General features: G+C 50.6%; 1 protein-coding gene and 1 pseudogene across 1 annotated transcript in view; one reads left to right on the top strand and one right to left on the bottom strand.

Moving 5' to 3' along the window:
• Positions 1–20,142, top strand: part of foxp4 (forkhead box P4) — a 434,368-nt gene that overhangs the window by 333,654 nt on the left and 80,572 nt on the right. Inside the window, exon 6 of the mRNA XM_070859285.1 lies at positions 14,696–14,846. Within this exon, the coding sequence (XP_070715386.1) occupies positions 14,696–14,846 (151 nt within the window). The remainder of the gene's footprint in view (positions 1–14,695; positions 14,847–20,142) is intronic.
• Positions 19,230–19,938, bottom strand: LOC139228295 (U2 small nuclear ribonucleoprotein A' pseudogene; annotated as a pseudogene).

The raw sequence follows: 20,142 nt of genomic DNA, 5'->3' as shown, positions 1-20,142 counted from the left end.
GGGAGCTTTACTCTGTATCTAACCCGTGCTGTATCTGCCCTGGGAGTGTTTGATGGGACAGTGTAGAGGGAGCTTTACTCTGTTTCTAACCCGTGCTGTACCTGCCCTGGGAGTGTTTGATGGGACAGTGTAGAGGGAGCTTTACTCTGTATCTAACCCCGTGCTGTACCTGCCCTGGGAGTGTTTGATGGGACAGTGTAGAGGGAGCTTTACTCTGTATCTAACCCCGTGCTGTACCTGACCTGGGAGTGTTTGATGGGACAGTGTAGAGGGAGCTTTACTCTGTATCTAACCCCCTGTACCTGCCCTGGGAGTGTTTGATGGGACAGTGTAGAAGGAGCTTTACTCTGTATCTAACCCCCTGTACCTGCCCTGGGAGTGTTTGATGGGACAGTGTAGAAGGAGCTTTACTCTGTATCTAACCGCATGCTGTACCTGACTTGGGAGTGTTTGATGGGACAGTGTAGAGGGAGCTTTACTCTATATCTAACCATGCTGTACCAGCCCTGGGATTGTTTGATGGGACAGTGTAGAGGGAACTTACTCTGTATCTAACTCTGTAATGTATTTGCCCTGGGAGTGTTGGATGGGACAGTGTAGAGGGAGCTTTACTCTGTATCTAACCTGTGCTGTATCTGCCCTGGGAGTGTTTGATGGGACAGTGTAGAGGGAGCTTTACTCTGTTTCTAACCCGTGCTGTACCTGCCCTGGGAGTGTTTGATGGGACAGTGTAGAGGGAGCTTTACTCTGTATCTAACCCCGTGCTGTACCTGCCCTGGGAGTGTTTGATGGGACAGTGTAGAGGGAGCTTTACTCTGTATCTAACCCCGTGCTGTACCTGACCTGGGAGTGTTTGATGGGACAGTGTAGAGGGAGCTTTACTCTGTATCTAACCCGTGCTGTACCTGCCCTGGGAGTGTTTGATGGGACAGTGTAGAGGGAGCTTTACTGTGTATCTAACCCCCTGTACCTGCCCTGGGAGTGTTTGATGGGACAGTGTCGAGGGAGCTTTACTGTGTATCTAACCCATGTTGTACCTGCCCTGGGAGTGTTTGATGGGACAGTGTAGAGGGAGCTTTACTCTGTATCTAACCCCCTGTACCTGCCCTGGGAGTGTTTAATGGGACAATGTAGAGGGAGCTTTACTCTGTATCTAACCCCCTGTACCTGCCCTGGGAGTGTTTGATGGGACAGTGTAGAGGGAGCTTTACTCTGTATCTAACCCCCTGTACCTGCCCTGGGAGTGTTTGATGGGACAGTGTAGAGGGAGCTTTACTCTGTATCTAACCTGTGCTGTACCTGCCCTGGGAGTGTTTGATGGGACAGTGTAGAGGGAGCTTTACTCTATATCTAACCCCCTGTACCTGCCCTGGGAGTGTTTGATGGGACAGTGTAGAGGGAGCTTTACTCTGTATCTAACCCGTGCTGTACCTGCCCTGGGAATGAACAGTCGGTGCCTGAAATGCACTTACGCTGCTTACGTTGAGGCGTATAAAATTCACAGGCGAAAAAATTTTGTTTTTCTAAAAAACTGTCCCACTTTAATGTTTGTGCCGCAATCTGCCGCCTCCTTGCTCGAGCCACGAACGGTTGCGAGTTAATTCAAAGGCTGTCAAAGATATCAGCGTGAATTGGCAGCGGAGGATGGTACAGTATTGAGTGATAAGGTCCAGAAATGTTACAGAGATAAAGGATACTGCAGGGTTCAGTACTGGGAGGAATGATAAACGCCTCTTTGATGTACTCAATGAAATATGGGCTGTATCACTCTGGCAGATGAGATCTTTAGAAGCTGGAGAAGTAAGGAAATGGTTCTTGATCCAAATCTGCAGTGTGGCCAAACTGCTTATAAAGCCAAGCCGACAGGATGTCCCAGGAGAGGGAGAGGGGTCAAGGCCATTTCCTTGGAGGGTGTGTAATACATTTGAAGATGTTGGGTGTTCGCTGATAGGCTTCAGTCCTCTAACACGCTTTGTCTGTATTCTGTTTACATTAGATGCAGTTCAGTGACTAAAGCTAGCAGGGTAACAGGCTTGTCAACTTGATTTATGAGCACATCAACCCAAGTTTCTGTGTGTCGTACAGGACTGACAGCGGCAGTTCATTAAATCTGGGTCCTGAGTGACTCACAACTTGGCATCGGACCTGCTGTTTAAACGTCAACTTTAACCCTGTGAACCAGTGCACTGGTTGGTTCACTCCCCCCTCTCCCCTCCCCCTCTCCCCCTCCCCTACCTCCCCCTCCCCCTCTCCCTCCCTCCCCCTCCCGCCCCCTCTCCCTCCTGGAGGCACTGACTCGAGCTGCTCCACAGGTGCCCACAGCTCCCCTGGTCATCCTGTCCCGAGTCTGCGAGTGAGGGTATGGGTTTGGTGGTGTGTGCATTGGGGATTGGGCGCTGGGTCTGGCGGGGATCTGGGGGGGTTCTGGGGGGGCAGCAGTCTGCCAGAGGGAAGCCACCATTCCCTCTGTGAAGCACTCCCACTGCTCCTGGCCCACCTTGGGGCCTCTTTGTCCTTCCCCGACAGAGGGTCTGGCCCCACCTGGCATGTTTGGGGGGGGTCTCCCTGCTGGGGTACTGGGACCCGGCACACACACACACACACACACACACACACTCAGGCCTCTGCCCACTCTGGGCCTGGGTTTCCGTTGCGGCAGCACCCTTGGGGGGGGTGACAATCGCAGGCGGTGCGAAAGGCCAACCCCCTAACTGACACATTCTCTCCGTCTTCTCAAACCCTGCCCCTCCCTCCCACCCTCCGCCCCCGAGGCTGAGTCAATCTTAGGGCCGTGACCTCCAGGAATACCTTTTGCCCATCCTTCCCGCGCTCGGCCAAGACAGGCACCACTCTGCCTGGAGCTCGTGTCGTCACGGCAATTCCAAATTGCACAGTGTGATCCCAGTAACCAGCATGGTAACGCCGCTCCGAGCAGACATTTGTTGATGATGCAGTGCCAGGTTTCTGATGGGGCAAAGTCCCTTTGAAGAGCAACCACTCCTGAGCCCATCGACACAGTCCGTGTGGCTGTGCAGGGGGTTCATGGCCGCCATTCCCTCCCGCCTGCAAACGCGTCACTTGCAAAAGTCTAACAGCAATGTGGGGAGTGGATTTCTCCCTCCCCTTCCACTCCTCCCCCCTCCCCTCTCCCCTTCCCCGCACCTCCTCTCCATTACCCCTCCCCATCCCCCTCCCCTCCCCATTTCCTCTCCGGGCCCCATCCCTCCCCCCTCCCCCCTCCCCGATCCCCATCCCCTCCCTCCCCGCTCCTCCTCCCCTCCCCATTCCTGCTACCCACTCCCCTACCTCCCCCTCCCCCTCCCCGCTCCCCACTCCCCCTCCCCTTGCAGGAGCACGGATTACTTCATGGTTATTTGCACAGTGCATTGCCGTGTTTCAGTGATTACAGGGAGAGGGGGAGAGGCAGCAGTGAGTTGTGAGATTCGCTCTCTGGCTCTGGAAGAACCCCACCCAGTGAGTCACACGAGCAAGCTGCCAAGGTCAGCGGGGTCATTGTACCTGAACCGCACCAGGCCCAAAATGGATCAGATTTTCCACCCGTTTTATGCCCTGCCAGATTTTATTTCCGCCAAAGTCAAGCAGCCAGTTTGATGGTGTGTGTCTGTCTCTGGCTGGCTGGGTTTCAAATCCAGCCCCCACCCCCCCCCACCCTTCCCCCGCCCCACTGTCCCACTCTGGGGTGAGGGGTCAAAGAGTGGGGCCAAGGAGCGGGGTCTAGGGACGGGTTTAAGAGGCAGGAGCAGGGTCGAAGGGCAGGGTCGAGGGGCGGGAGTGGGGTCAAGGGGCAGGTTTGAGGGGCGGGAGCGGGGTCGAGGGAGGATTGCGGGTCGAGGAGCAGGGTCGATTGGCGTGGTCGAGGTCGATGGGCGGGGTCTGGGTCGAGGGGCGGGATCTAAGGGTGGGGTCGAGGGGCGTGATCGAGGAGCGGGGTCAAGGGGTGGGGTCAGGGTCGAGGGGTTGGGTCGGGGCGGTGTCTAAGGGTGGGGTCGAGAGGCGGGGTCAAGGAGCAGGGTCAAGGAGCGGGGTCAAGGGGTGAGGTCGGGATCAATGATTGGGGTCTGGGTCAAGGGGCGGGGACTAAGGGTGGGGTCGAGGGGCGGGGTCGAAGAGCGGGGTCGAGGGGCAGGGTCGGGGTCGAGGGGCGGGGTCGATGGCGAAGGCAGCCTCATGGAGTCCGCACCTTGGGCAAGGAATAAACAATACCAGCTTATAGTGACTTTCAATTGGTTGAGGTTGTCCATTAATCAGACGCTTCTGATGCCCCCATACTTGACATGCCAAATAACACCATAGCTGGAATGTGTTGTTGCCAAGGCTTCAGTGACCATTGAATCCCACCCACATGGTGGAGCAAATCCCGTTCTCACTTGACGCACTGTTCCCTAGCAACGCACAGCCACCAATCAACAGGATGCTAAACATAACCCACTAGCAGCCCTTGGATACCAAGCCCTGACCCACTGGGATTGGGGAGCGCGGGGTTAGAGTAAATAATTTAATTACTTCAATTAAAAGGTTGCTTTTGTTTAATTTTTCCATGAGTTGCATCCCGCTAAAAAGGAAGCACTTTTGCTAGGTTTATTGTTTTGTTTGATGGCACTGGGGCATCGCACTGTCCCCTTCACACTCCAGAGATTTCAGCACAAAAATCCAGGCTGACACTCCAGTGCAATGCTAAGAGAGCGCCGCACTGTCGGAGGGGCAGTACTGAGGGAGTGCCGCACTGTCGGAGGGGCAGTACTGAGGGAGCACCGCACTGTCGGAGGGGCAGTGCTGAGGGAGCACCGCATTGTCAGAGGGGCAGTACTGAGGGAGTGCCGCCCTGTCGGAGGGGCAGTACTGAGGGAGTGTCGCACTGTCGGAGAGGCAATGCTGAGGGAGCGTTGCACTGTCGGAGGGACAGTACTGAGGGAGCGCTGCAATGTTGGAGGGACAGTACTGAGGGAGCGCCACACTGTCAGGAGTCAGTACTGAGGGAGTGCCGCATTGTCGGAGGAGCAGTCTTTCAGATGAGGCGTTAAACTGAGGCCCTGTCTGCTCTCCCAGGTGGATCTGAAAGATCCCATTGCACTATTGGAAAACATAGAAACATAGAAACATAGAAAATAGGTGCGGGAGTAGGCCATTCGGCCCTTCGAGCCTGCACTACCATTCAATAAGATCATGGCTGATCATTCCCTCAGTACCCCTTTCCTGCTTTCTCTCCATACCCCTTGATCCCCTTTAGCCGTAAGGCCCATATCTAACTCCCTCTTGAATATATCCAATGAACTGGTATCAACAACTCTATGCGGAAGGGAATTCCACAGGTTAACAACTCTCTGAGTGAAGAAGATTCTCCTCATCTCAGTCCTAAATGGCCTACCCCTTATCCTAAGACTGTGTCCCCTGGTTCTGGACTTCCCCAACATCGGGAAAAATCTACCCGCATCTAACCTGTCCCGTCCCGTCAGAATCTTATGCGTTTCTATGAGATACTCTCTCATCCTTCTAAACTCCAATGTATAAAGGCCCAGTTGATCAAGTCTCTCCTCAGTCCAGCCATCCCGGGAATCAGTCTGGTGAACCTTCGCTGCACTCCCTCAATAGCAAGAATGTCCTTCTTCAGATTAGGAGACCAAAACTGAACACAATATTCCAGGTGAGGCCTCACCAAGGCCCTGTACAACTGCAATAAGACCTCCCTGCTCCTATACTCAAATCCCCTAGCTATGAAGGCCAATATACCATTTGTCTTCTTTACCGCCTGCTGTGCCTGTATGCCAACTTTCAATGACTGATGAACCATGACACCCAGGTCTCGTTGCACCTCACCTTTTCCTAATCTGCCACCATTCAGATAATATTCTGTCTTTGCGTTTTTGCCCCCAAAGTGGATAACCTCACACTTATCCACATTATACTGCATCTGCCATGCATTTGCCCACTCACCTAACCTGCCCAAGTCACCCTGCAGCCTCTTAGCTTCCCCCTCACAGCTCACACTGCCATCCAGTTTAGTGTCATCTGCAAACTTGGAGATATTACACTCAATTCCTACATCCAAATCACTGATGTATATTGTAAAGAGCTGGGGTCCCAGCACTGAACCTTGCGGTACCCCACTAGTCACTGCCTGCCATTCTGAAAAGGACCCGTTTATCCCGACTCTCTGTTTCCTGTCTGCCAACCAGTTCTCTATCCACGTCTGTACATTACCCCAAATACCATGTGCTTTGATTTTGCACACCAATCTCTTCTGTGGAACCTTGTCAAAAGCCTTTTGAAAGTCCAAATACACCACATCCACTGGTTCTCCCTTGTCCACTCTACTAGTTACATCCTCAAAAAATTCCAGATAGAAACATAGAAACATAGAAACATAGAAAATAGGTGCAGGAGTAGGCCATTCGGCCCTTCTAGCCTGCACCGCCATTCAATGAGTTCATGGCTGAACATGTAACTTCAGTACCCCATTCCTGCTTTCTCACCATACCCCTTGATTCCCCTAGTAGTAAGGACTTCATCTAACTCCTTTTTGAATATATTTAGTGAATTGGCCTCAACAACTTTCTGTGGCAGAGAATTCCACAGGTTCACCACTCTCTGGGTGAAGAAATTCCTCCTCATCTCGGTCCTAAATGGCTTCCCCCTTATCCTTAGACTGTGTCCCCTGGTTCTGGACTTCCCCAACATCGGGAACATTCTTCCTGCATCTAACCTGTCTAACCCCGTCAGAATTTTAAACGTTTCTATGAGGTCCCCTCTCATTCTTCTGAACTCCAGTGAATACAAGCCCAGTTGATCCAGTCTTTCTTGATAGGTCAGTCCCGCCATCCCGGGAATCAGTCTGGTGAACCTTCGCTACACTCCCTCAATAGCAAGAATGTCCTTCCTCAGGTTAGGAGACCAAAACTGTACACAATACTCCAGGTGTGGCCTCACCACGGCCCTGTACAATTGTAGCAACACCTCCCTGCCCCTGTGCTCAAATCCCCTCGCTATGAAGGCCAACATGCCATTTGCTTTCTTAACTGCCTGCTGTACCTGCATGCCAACTTTCAATGACTGATGTACCATGACACCCAGGTCTCGCTGCACCTCCCCTTTTCCTAATCTGTCACCATTCAGATAATAGTCTGTCTCTCTGTTTTTACCACCAAAGTGGATAACCTCACATTTGCCCACTCACCTAACCTATCCAAGTCGCTCTGCAGCCTCATAGTATCCTCCTCGCAGCTCACACTACCACCCAACTTAGTGTCATCCGCAAATTTGGAGATACTACATTTAATCCCCTCGTCTAAATCATTAATGTACAGTGTAAACAGCTGGGGCCCCAGCACAGAACCTTGCGGTACCCCATTAGTCACTGCCTGCCATTCTGAAAAGTCCCCATTTACTCCTACTCTTTGCTTCCTGTCTGACAACCAGTTCTCAATCCATGTCAGCACACTACCCCCAATCCCATGTGCTTTAACTTTGCACATTAATCTCTTGTGTGGGACCTTGTCGAAAGCCTTCTGAAAGTCCAAATATACCACATCAACTGGTTCTCCCTTGTCCACTCTACTGGAAACATCCTCAAAAAATTCCAGAAGATTTGTCAAGCATGATTTCCCTTTCACAAATCCATGCTGACTTGGACCTATCATATTACCTCTTTCCAAATGCACTGCTATGACATCCTTAATAATTGATTCCATCATTTTACCCACTACCGATGTCAGGCTGACCGGTCTATAATTCCCTGTTTTCTCTCTCCCTCCTTTTTTAAAAAGTGGGGTTACATTGGCTACCCTCCACTCCATAGGAACTGACCCAGAGTCAATGGAATGTTGGAAAATGACTGTCAATGCATCCACTATTTCCAAGGCCACCTCCTTCAGTACTCTGGGATGCAGTCCATCAGGCCCTGGGGATTTATCGGCCTTCAATCCCATCAATTTCCCCAACACAATTTCCCGACTAATAAGGATTTCCCTCAGTTCCTCCTCCTTACTAGACCCTCCGAACCCTTTTATATCCGGAAGGTTGTTTGTGTCCTCCTCAGTGAATACCGAACCAAAGTACTTGTTCAATTGGTCCGCCATTTCTTTGTTCCCCGTTATGACTTCCCCTGATTCTGACTGCAGGGGACCTACGTTTGTCTTTACTAACCTTTTTCTCTTTACATATCTATAGAAACTTTTGCAATCCTTCTTAATGTTCCCTGCAAGCTTCTTCTCGTACTCCATTTTCCCTGCCCTAATCAAACCCTTTGTCCTCCTCTGCTGAGTTCTAAATTTCTCCCAGTCCCCGGGTTCGCTGCTATTTCTGGCCAATTTGTATGCCACTTCCTTGGCTTTAATGCTATCCCTGATTTCGCTTGATAGCCACGGTTGAGCCACCTTCCCTTTTTTATTTTTATGCCAGACAGGAATGTACAATTGTTGTAGTTCATTCATGCGGTCTCTAAATGTTTGCCATTGCCCATCCACAGTCAACCCCTTTAGTATCATTCACCAATCTATCCTAGCCAATTCACTCCTCATACCTTCAAAGTTAGCCTTCTTTAAGTTCTGGACCATGGTCTCTGAATTAACTGTTTCATTCTCCATCCTAATGCAGAATTCCACCATATTATGGTCACTCTTCCCCAAGGGGCCTCGCACAACGAGATTGCTAATTAATCCTCTCTCATTACACAACACCCAGTCTAAGATGGCCTCCCCCCTAGTTGGTTCCTCGACATATTGGTCTAAAAAACCATCCCTTATGCACTCCAGGAAATCCTCCTCCACCGTATTGCTTCCAGTTTGGTTAACCCAATCTATGTGCATATTAAAGTCACCCATTATAACTGCTGCACCTTTATTGCACGCACCCCTAATTTCATGTTTGATGCCCTCCCCAACATCACTACTACTGTTTGGAGGTCTGTACACAACTCCCACTAACGTTTTTTGCCCTTTGGTATTCTGCAGCTCTACCCATATAGATTCCACATCATCCAAGCTAATGTCCTTCCGAACTATTGTCTTAATTTGCTCCTTAACCAGCAATGCTACCCCACCTCCTTTTCCTTTTATTCTATCTTTCCTGAATGTTGAATACCCCTGGATGTTGAGTTCCCAGCCCTGATCATCCTGGAGCCACGTCTCCGTAATCCCAATCACATCATATTTGTTAACATCTATTTGCACAGTTAATTCATCCACCTTATTGCGGATACTCCTTGCATTAAGACACAAAGCCTTCAGGCTTGTTTTTTTAACACCTTTTGTCCTTTTAGAATTTTGCTGTACAGTTGCCCTTTTTGTTCTTTGCCTTGGGTTTCTCTGCCCTCCACTTTTCCTCATCTCCTTTCTGTCTTTTGCTTTTGCCTCCTTTTTGTTTCCCTCTGTCTCCCTGCATTGGTTCCCATCCCCCTGCCATATTAGTTTAAATCCTCCCCAACAGCACTAGCAAACACTCCCCCAGGGGAAGATGATTTGTCAAGCATGATTTCCCCTTCATAAATCCATACTGACTTGGACCGATCCTGTAACTGCTTTCCAAATGAGCTGTTATTTCATCTTTAATAATTGATTCCAACATTTTCCCCACTACTGATGTCAGGCTAACTGGTCTATAATTACCCGCTTTCTCTCTCCCTCCTTTTTAAAAAAGTGGTGTTACATTAGCTACTCTCCAATCCATAGGAACCGATCCAGAGTCGATAGACTGTTGGAAAATGATCACCAATGCATCCACTATTTCTCGGGCCACTTCCTTAAGTACTCTGGGATGCAGACTATCAGGCCCCGGGGATTTATCGGCCTTCAATCCCATCAATTTCCCGAACACAATTTCCCGCCCAATAAGGATATCCTTCAGTTCCTCCTTCTCACTAGACCCTTGGTCCCCTAGTACTTCCGGAAGGTTATTTGTGTCTTCTTTCGTGAAAACAGAACCAAAGTATTTGTTCAATTAGTCTGCTATTTCTTTGTTCCCCATTATAAATTCACCTGAATCCATCTGCAAGGGACCTATGTTTGTCTTCCCTGAACTTTTTCTCTTCACATATCTATAGAAGCTTTTGCAGTCAGTTTTTATGTTCCCGGCAAGCTTCTTCTCGTACTCTATTTTCCCCCTCTTAATTAAACCCTTTGTCCTCCTCTGCTGAATTCTAAATTTCTCTCAGTTCTCAGGTCTGCTGCTTTTTCTGGCCAATTTATATGCCTCTTCTTTGGATTTAACACTATCCTTAATTTCCCTTGTTAGCCACGGTTGAGCCACCTTCCCCATTTTATTTTTACTCTAGACAGGAATGTACAATTGTTGAAGTTCATCCATGTGGTCTTCAAATGTTTGCCATTGCCTATCCACCGTCAACCCTTTAAGTATCATTTGCCAGTCTATTCTAGCCAATTCACGCCTCAAACCATCAAAGTTAAGTTCAGGACCCTAGTTTCTGAATTAACTGTGTCACTCTCCATCCTAATAAAGAATTCTACCATATTATGGTCACTTTTCACCAAGGTGTCTCGCACAACAAGATTGCTAATTAGTCCTTTCTCATTGCACATCACCCAGTCTAGGATGGCCAGCTCTCTGGTTGGTTCCTCACTATATTGGTCTAGAAACCCATTCCCAATACACTCCAGGAAATCCTCCTCCACCGCATTGCTACCAGTTTGGTTAGCCCAATAGATGTGGATTAAAGTCATCCATGATAACTGCTGTACCTTTATTGCATGCATCCCTAATTTCTTGTTTGATGCTGTCCCCAACCTTACTACTACTGTTTGGTGGTCTGTACACAACTCCCACTAGCGTTTTCTGCCCCTTGGTATTCCGTAGCTCCACCCATACCGATTCCACATCATCCAGGCTAATGTCCTTCCTTACTATTGCGTTAATTTCCTCTTTAACCAGCAACGCCACCCCGCCTCCTTTTCCTTTCTGTCTATCCTTCCTAAATGCTGAATACCCCTGGATGTTGAGTTCCCAGCCTTGGTCACCCTGGAGCCATGTCTCCGTGATTCCAATTACATCATACCCGTTAACTGCTATCTGCGCAGTTAATTCGTCCACCTTATTCCGAATACTCATCGCATTGAGGCACAGAGCCTTCAGGCTTGTCTTTCTAACACACTTTGCCCCTTTAGAATTTTGCTGCAACGTGGCCCTGTTTGCTTTTTGCCTTAGGTTTCTCTGCCCTCCACTTTTACTTTTCTTCTTTCTATCTTTTGCTTCTGCCACCATTCTACTTCCCTCCGTCTCTCTGCATAGGTTCCCATCCCCCTGCCATATTAGTTTAACCCCTCCCCAACAGCACTAGCAAACACTCCCCCTCGGACATTGGTTCTGGTCCTGCCCAGGTACAGACCGTCTGGTTTGTACTGGTCCCACCTCCCCCAGAACCGGTTCCAATGTCCCAGGAATTTGAATCCCTCCCTTTTGCACCACTCCTCAAGCCACGTATTCATCTGAGCTATCCTACGATTCCTACTCTGACTAGCACGTGGCACTGGTAGCAATCCTGAGATTACTACTTTTGAGGTCCTACTTTTTAATTTAGCTCCGAGCTCCCTAAATTCGTCTTGTAGGACCTCATCCTTTTTTTTACCTATATCATTGGTACTTATATGCACCACGACAACTGGCTGTATACCCTCCCTTTTCAGAATGCCCTGCACCCGCTCCGAGACATCCTTGACCCTTGCACCAGGGAGGCAACATACCATCCTGGAGTCTCGGTTGCGGCCGCAGAAACGTCTATCTATTCCCCTTACAATTGAATCCCCTATCACTATAGCTCTCCCACAAGAAGAGCAGGGGAGTTCTCCCCAATGTCCTGGGGCCAATATTTATCCCTCGACCAACATCAGTGAAAATGATTATCTGGTCATTAACACATTGCTGTTTGTGGTAACTTGCTGTGCAATAATTGGCTGCCGCGTTTCCTACATTACAACAGTGACTACACTTGTCGCACCAATTGGAACGCGAACAGAGTCTTCCTTGCCCGATTGACAGTCAAGAATGAATCAATCAAACAGCCTTTTTCCCCATCTCCCCAGTATTTGTGTAACCAATCCCGGGCGCCGGCCCCAGACGTGTCCTGGAGGTTATCTGCAATTCCTGGAGAATCCAGGCCAATCCTGCAGAGTTGTTGAACCTTGCATAGCTGAAGTGAGATAATGTGAGCTGCAGGTCAAAACAAGACAGGAGAGGGAAGGGGAAATGTCATTCACCCAATTCAGAGTCAGGGCGTGACACCACCAGGGGTCTCCCTGCAGGAGAGAGAGTCACAGAACGGTTACAGCACAGGACGTCATTCGGCCCATCGAGCCCGTGCCGGCTCTCTGCAAGAGCACCTCAGCCAGTCCCACTCCCCCGCCCTTTCCCCGTAGCCCGACAAATGTTTTCCTTCAGGTACTTATCCAATTCCCATTTGAAAGCCACGATTGAGTCTGCCTCCACCACCCTCTCAAGCAGCGCATTCCAGATCCTAACCACTCGCTGAATAAAAAGGTTTTCCCTCATGTTGCCTTTGGTTCTTCTGCCAATCGCCTTAAATCTGTGTCCTCTGGTTCCCGACCCTTCCACCAATGGGAACAGTTTCTCTCGATCTACTCTGTCCAGACCCCTCATGATTTTGAACACCTCGATCAAATCTCCTCTCAACCTTCTCTGCTCCAAGGAGAACAACCCCAGCTTCTCCAGTCTATCCACGTCACTGAAGTCCCTCATCCCTGGGACCATTCTTGAAAGTTTCTTACGTTTAGTGTTGGGACACTGCCTCGTGTGGTGTAGGTCCACTTCGGGCCCGCTTGACGTGGTGTTTGCTATCAATGCCTCTTCTTTCACAGTCCTGAATAATTGGGGTACAAAGCTTCGCGAGCGAGAGAATGAGTTCTACAAATAGAATCAGGCTAAATGAGAGAGCCCAACCAGTTAACATCACTTGCTGCAATTCAGCACACACCGCCCTTCGAGAAGCTGCAGTGTGGTTTGGTACTGGTGTGCTGCCAATCCCAGTCGGGAGACTTCCTGCCTAATATATGTTAGTGTATTCATACTTAATACATTCGGATAAGATGAATGGGAGCAGTGACAGGGTTCACGGAGCTGGGCTGTGCCTTGTATCCCAGTTTAGGAACACATCGCTGGGGACTGTGTTAATGGGTGGGCTGCTCGTTAGTGAAGCCATCACCACAAAAGCAGAACTTCATAAAAATAAACCCTGTACATCCTTTAGTTAAAATGTATGAAAGCTCGAATCCTATATTCAAAAAATATAGCCCTGACAAGCCATTACTAAGTGTTATGCAGAGGATAATGAACAGTGGATTCGGCGCGATTAAGAGACAATCGGGGAAGCTGTTGTGGCGATCGCGGCAGGTCAGCGCAGTGGGAGGAGGGAGCTGGGGCAGCAGAGGCCATTGAAGATAAGTAGCTCACTTTCATTGCTGGGCCGAGCGGTGCAGGAGTCCTTCTCTGGGCCCGCAAGGGAAGATCAGATCGCCCGTGCCTGCAGCATCAGACCACCCTCACCCCTGCCCGGCTCCCTTCCCCAATCAGACCCACCCAAAACACTTTACATCAATGAAGTACTTTTGGAGTGTAGTCACTGTTGTAATGTAGGAAACACGGCAGCCAATTTGCGCACAGCAAGCTCCCACAAACAGCGATGTGATAATGACCAGATAATCTGTTTTTGAGTTATGCTGATTGACGGATAAATATTGGCCCCAGCACACGGAGAACTACCCTGCCTTTCTTCAAAATAGTGCCATGAATCTTTTACGTCCACTTGAGAAAGCAGATGGGACCTCGGTTTAACATCTCATCCTAAAGACGGCACCTCCGACAGTGCGGCACTCCCTCTGTACTGCCTCACCGACTGTGCAATGCTCCCTCAGTACTGCCCCTCCAACAGTGCAGCACTCCCTCAATACTGCCCCTCCGACAGTGTGGCCCTCCCTGAGTACTGCCCCTCCAATAGTGCAGCACTCCCTCAGTACTGCCCCTCCGACAGTGCAGTGCTCCCTCACTGCTGCACTGGAGTGTCAGCCTAGATATTTTGTGCTCAAGTCCCTTGAACCCATAACCTTCTGATACAGAGGTGAGGGTGCTACCCACTGAGCCAAAGCTGACACTATAAAGGTAAAAGTCAGGAGTGTGATGGAATACTCTCCACTTGCCTGGATGAGTGCAGCTCCAACAACACTCAAGAAGCTCGACACCATCCAGGACAAAGCAGCCGCTTGATTGGCTCCCCATCCACCACCTTCAACATTCACTCCCTCCACCACCGGCGCCCCCTGGCTGCATGTGCACCATCTACAAGATGCACTGCAGCAACTCGCCAAGGCTTCTTCAGCAGCACCTCCCAAACCCGCGACCTCTACCACCTAGAAGGACAAGGGCAGCAGGTGCATGGGAACACCACCACCTCCACGTTCCCCTCCCAGTCACACACCATCCCGACTTGGAAATATATCGGCCGTTCCTTCATCGTCGCTGGGTCACAATCCTGGAACTCCCTCCCTAACAGCACTGGGGGAGCACCTTCACCACACGGACTGCAGCGGTTCAAGAAGGCGGCTCACCACCACCTTCTCAAGGGGCAATTAGGGATGGACAATAAATGCCAGCCTTGCCAGCGATGCCCACATCCCAGGATTGAATAAATGTGTCTGACGGTGTATTTCTCTCTTCAAAGCAGCAGTTGGGGACCAAGCAACTCACCTTCCAGCAGCAGTTTCTTCAAATGCAACAGCTCCAACAACAGCATCTTCTAAACCTCCAGCGGCAGGGCCTGGTGACACTGCAGCCTGGGCAGCCCACCGTACCACTCCAGACCCTGGCTCAAGGTAAGGCCTAACGGGATACAAGGTTCAGTCACACACCTCTCCCCACAATCCCCAAGCCAAGGTAAGCACCAATCAGACCTGAGGCCGAGTTACAGGCTGGGCCAGATCAGTGACCAACACCATCAGTGACACGGCCTGGATTTACCTGAGCTGGGCCACTGCAGGTAAAGAAAGACGTGCATTTCTATAGCGCCTTTCACGACCACCGGATGTCTCAAAGTGCTTTACAGCCAATGAAGTACTTTTGGACTGCAATCATTGTTGTAATGTGGGAAACGCAGCAGCCAATTTGCGCACAGCAAGCTCCCACACACAGCAATGTGATAATGACCAGATAATAGGTTTTGCTATGTTAGTTAAGGGAAAAGGTAAAAAGCAGCAGAAACAAACTCTGGCTGTGTTCCATCCTGAACAGTTCAACTCCCACAAAAATAAATATAAATGACAAGTGATCTGGCCTCAGTCGCAAGTGTGACACCATAAAAAAGTATTTGTTCCTGGGATGTGGGCATCGCTGGCAAGGCCGGCATTTATTGCCCATCCCGAATTACCCCTTGAGAAGGTGGCGGTGAGCCGCCTTCCTGTGGTAAAGGTGCTCCCACAGTGCTGAATTTGTCGTAATGGTTTGTTACAACTGAGTGTCTCGCTGGGCCATTTCAGGGGGCAGTTAAGAGTTAACCACATTGCTGTGGATCTGGAGTCACATATAGACCCAGACCGGGTAAGGGCGGCAGATCTCCTTCCCTAAAGGATATTAGTGAACCACATTGTCTTTTATGACAATCCAGCAGTTTCATGGTCACCATTACTGCTGCTATCTTATTAATTCCAAATTTATTTAATTGAATTTAAATTCCCCAGCTGCCATGGTGGGATTTGAACTCACGCCTCTGGATTACTGGTCCAGTAACAGAGCCTCAATGCTCCAGTCACAGGGTTCACTGCAGTCTTGGGCCTCCAGTCACAGGGCCCACTCTGCAGCCTTGGGCCTATAGTCACAGGGCCAACTCTGCAGCCTTGGGCCTATAGTCACAGGGCCCACTCTGCAGCCTTGAGCCTTCAGTCACAGGACCCATTCTGCAGCCTTGAGCCGATAGTCACAGGGCCCACTCTGCAGCCTTGGGCCTTCAGTCACAGGGCCCACTCTGCAGCCTTGGGCCTTCAGTCACAGGGCCCACTCTGCAGCCTTGGGCCTTCAGTCACAGGGCCCAATCTGCAGCCTTGGGCCTTCAGTCACAGGGCCCACTCTGCAGCCTTGGGCCTTCAGTCACAGGGCCCACTCTGCAGCCTTTGGCCTATAGTCACAGGGCCCACTCTGCAGCCTTGGGCCTATAGTCACAGGGCCCACTCTGCAGCCTTGGGCCTTCAGTCACAGGGCCCACTCTGCAGCCTTGGGCCTTCAGTCACAGGACCCATTCTGCAGCCTTGGGCCTATAGTCACAGGGCCCACTCTGCAGCCTTTGGCCTATAGTCACAGGGCCCACTCTGCAGCCTTGGGCCTTCAGTCACAGGGCCCACTCTGCAGCCTTAGGCCTTCAGTCACAGGGCCCAATCTGCAGCCTTGGGCCTTCAGTCACAGGGCCCACTCTGCAGCCTTGGGCCTTCAATCACAGGGCCCACTCTGCAGCCTTGGGCCTTCAGTCACAGGACCCATTCTGCAGCCTTGGGCCTATAGTCACAGGGCCCACTCTGCAGCCTTTGGCCTATAGTCACAGGGCCCACTCTGCAGCCTTGGGCCTATAGTCACAGGGCCCACTCTGCAGCCTTGGGCCTTCAGTCACAGGGCTCACTCTGCAGCCTTGGGCCTATAGTCACAGGGCCCAATCTGCAGCTTGGGCCTCAGCCACAGGGCCCACTCTGCAGCCTTGGGCCTCTAGTCACAGGGCCCAATCTGCAGCCTTTGGCCTATAGTCACAGGGCCCACTCTGCAGCCTTTGGCCTATAGTCACAGGGCCCACTCTGCAGCTTGAGCCTTCAGTCACAGAGCCCACTCTGCAGTCTTGAGCCTTCAGTCACAGGGCCCAATCTGCAGCCTTGGGCCTTCAGTCACAGGGCCCACTCTGCAGCCTTGGGCCTATAGTCACAGGGCCCAATCTGCAGCCTTGGGCCTTCAGTCACAGGGCCCAATCTGCAGCTTGGGCCTCAGTCACAGGGCCCAATCTGCAGCCTTGGGTCTATAGTCACAGGGCCCAATCTGCAGCCTTGGGCCTTCAGTCACAGGGCCCAATCTGCAGCCTTGGGTCTATAGTCACAGGGCCCAATCTGCAGCCTTGGGCCTTCAGTCACAGGGCCCACTCTGCAGCCTTGGGCCTTCAGTCACAGGGCCCAATCTGCAGCCTTGGGCCTATAGTTACAGGGCCCACTCTGCAGCCTTGGGCCTATAGTCACAGGGCCCATTCTGCAGCCTTGAGCCGATAGTCACAGGGCCCAGTCTGCAGCCTTGGACTTTTAGTCACAGGGCCCACTCTGCAGCCTTGGGCCTATATTCACAGAGCCTGCTCCGATTCAGTTCCTTGCAGTAAATTGAATTGAGGTTTGCTTTGGCCCAGTGTGTTTTGCAGCACGGTTACTCGGTCAGGTGTTGACACGGAGACTCCGCCCCACTAAGTCCACATTTGGTGGGTGGTGATTGTCTATTTCCGTGACGTTTGTTGCTTCCTGCTCTTTGTTTCTCCGTTTGGGTCGGGACCACAAAGCTTCTTCTTTCACACAGGGGGATGGGGAAGTGTCCAGGTTGATCAGTGCTGAGATTGAGCAGTTAATCTGATAAGCGAGTGTTTGAGGGATAACTGTTAGCCGGGACAGTGAGGGGAAGTCCCAATACTGCCCTGGGAACTTTATCATCTGCCGGAACCGTCAGCACACAGGGAGAGAGCGCCTCGGTTCAACGTCTGGCTCCATACATAGAAACATAGAAATTTACAGCCCAGAAGGAGGCCATTCCGGCCCATCGTGTCCGGGCCGGCCATCAAAGAGCCGCACGGCCCTCGGTCAGCAGCTCTGAAGGTTACATATAAACCTATAAACAATGACGGAAAGGCAAAGAGCACCTAGCCCAACCAGTCTGCCTCACACAACTGTGACACTCCTTACACTGAAACATTCTACACTCTATCCCAACCGGAGCCACATGATCTCCTGGGAGAGGCAAAACCCAGATAAAAACCCAGGCCAATTGGGGAAAAAATCTGGGAAAATTCTTCTCCGACCCATCCAGGCGATCGAAACTACTCCAGGAGATCACCCTGGTCGTTTTCTATTCCCCGCAGTACTTACCATCATATCTGCACCGTCCAACAAAAGGTCCTCCAGTCTAATACCAATTACCAGCTCTGGGTCCGTAACCCTGCAGGTTACTGCACTTTAAGTTCCCATCCAACCATCTCTTAAAAGTGGTGAGGGTTTCTGCATCCACCACTCTTCCAGGCAGCGAGTTCCAGATCCCCACAACCCTCTGCATAAAGAAGCCCCCCCTCAAATCCCCTCTAAACCTTCCACCACCCACCTTAAAACTATGCCCCCTCGTAATAGACCCCTCCAGCAATGGAAATAGACCCTTACTATCCACTATGTCCAGGCCCCTCAATATTTTGTCCACCTCGATGTGATCTCCTCTCAACCTCCTCTGTTCCAATGAGAACAAACCCAGCCTATCCAATATGTCTTCATAACTAAGATTCTCCATTCCAGACAGCATCCTCGTAAATCTCCTCTACACCCTCTCTAGTGCAATCATGTCCTTCCTATAATATGGTGACCAGAACTACACGCAGTACTCCAGCTGTGGCCTAACCAAAGTATTATACAATTTAAGCATAAACCCCCTGCTCTTATATTCTATGCCTCGACCAATAAAGGCAAGCATTCTGTATGCCTTCTTAACCACCTTATCCACCTGGCCTGCTACTTTCAGGGATCTGTGGACAAGCACTCCAAGGTCCCTTTGTTCATCCACATTATTAAGTGGCCTACCGCTTAATGTATATACCCTTTCCTTTTTAGCCCTCCCAAAGTGCATCACCTCTCACTTCTCTGAATTTAATTCCATTTGCCACTGTTCTGCCCACCTGACCAGTAGATTGATATCCTCCTGCAGCCCATGACTTTCCTCTTCATTATCAACCACACAGCCAATTTTAGTGTCGTCTGCAAACTTCTTAATCATACTCCCTATATTCAAATCTAAATCGTTGATATATACCACAAAAAGCAAGGGACCCAGTACTGAGCCCTGTGGAACCCCACTGGAAACATCCTTCCAGTCACAAAAACATCCATCGACCATTACCCTTTGCTTCCTACCTCTAGAAACATAGAAACATAGAAAATAGGTGCAGGAGTAGGCCATTCGGCCCTTCTAGCCTGCACCGCCATTCAATGAGTTCATGGCTGAACATTTTCTTCCGGATCCTCCTCCATATCTTCCTCCTCAACCTCATCTGTTGTGCCAGCCTTCCTGTCCCGGCCTGGGATTTGCCCAATCTGCAACATGCCCTTTCAGTTTCTCCACTTCAGCCAGCGTCGAGGCATTTGCAATAGCATTCTTAATTGCTTCTACTTCGGGTGCAGAAGGACCAGCTTTTTTCTTCTCCCCCGACAACCCTGCACCAGGCATGAAACTTCAACTTGACCTTCTGGAAATCCAGGACTCTGACCTGAGGAGCTTTGTGGATCACAGACAGACGATAATGCTTCTTGCTCGTTACTGGGTTCCTCAGGATGCTCAGGAATGTGAGGGACTTGATAGTTGAAAGTGTATCCAGATCCCCCAGCTCCTGTAGGTTGTTGTTGGTCAGCACTAACTCCCGCAGGTTAGGCAACGCCTGCTCAAGGCCCTCACCGATCCGACAGATACGGTTGTTGTTCAGCAGCAGGCTCTTCAGTCTCCGCAGCAGTGGGAAGCCATCCAGTTTCCGGATCTCATTGTCTGAGAAATCGATGGAATCGAACTGATCCAGAGTGGCCCCCAGATTCTCCAGCACCGGGATCTTGTACCCCCGCAGGTCGAGCTCCCGGTCCCACACCGGGTTGGTGTATTGAGCCGCTAACTCGATCAGCTCCGACGTCAGCTTCACCATGATGGCCTGCTCCCGCCCTCTAAGCCAATTTTGGATCCAACTTGCCACTTTGCCCTGGATCCCTTGGGCTTTAACCTTCGTGACCAGTCTACCACGTGGGACCTTATCAAAAGCTTTGCTAAAATCCATATATACTACATCGTACGCACTACCCTCATCGACCCTCTTGGTTACCTCCTCAAAAAATTCAATCACCTTGGCGGTGAAGAAGGCAAATG

This window comes from Pristiophorus japonicus, chromosome 17 (genome assembly GCF_044704955.1).
Source record: "Pristiophorus japonicus isolate sPriJap1 chromosome 17, sPriJap1.hap1, whole genome shotgun sequence".
Classification (NCBI taxonomy): domain Eukaryota; kingdom Metazoa; phylum Chordata; class Chondrichthyes; family Pristiophoridae; genus Pristiophorus; species Pristiophorus japonicus.
The sequence above is the reverse complement of the archived record's forward strand: the minus strand, read 5'-3'. Positions and strand labels throughout refer to the sequence as shown.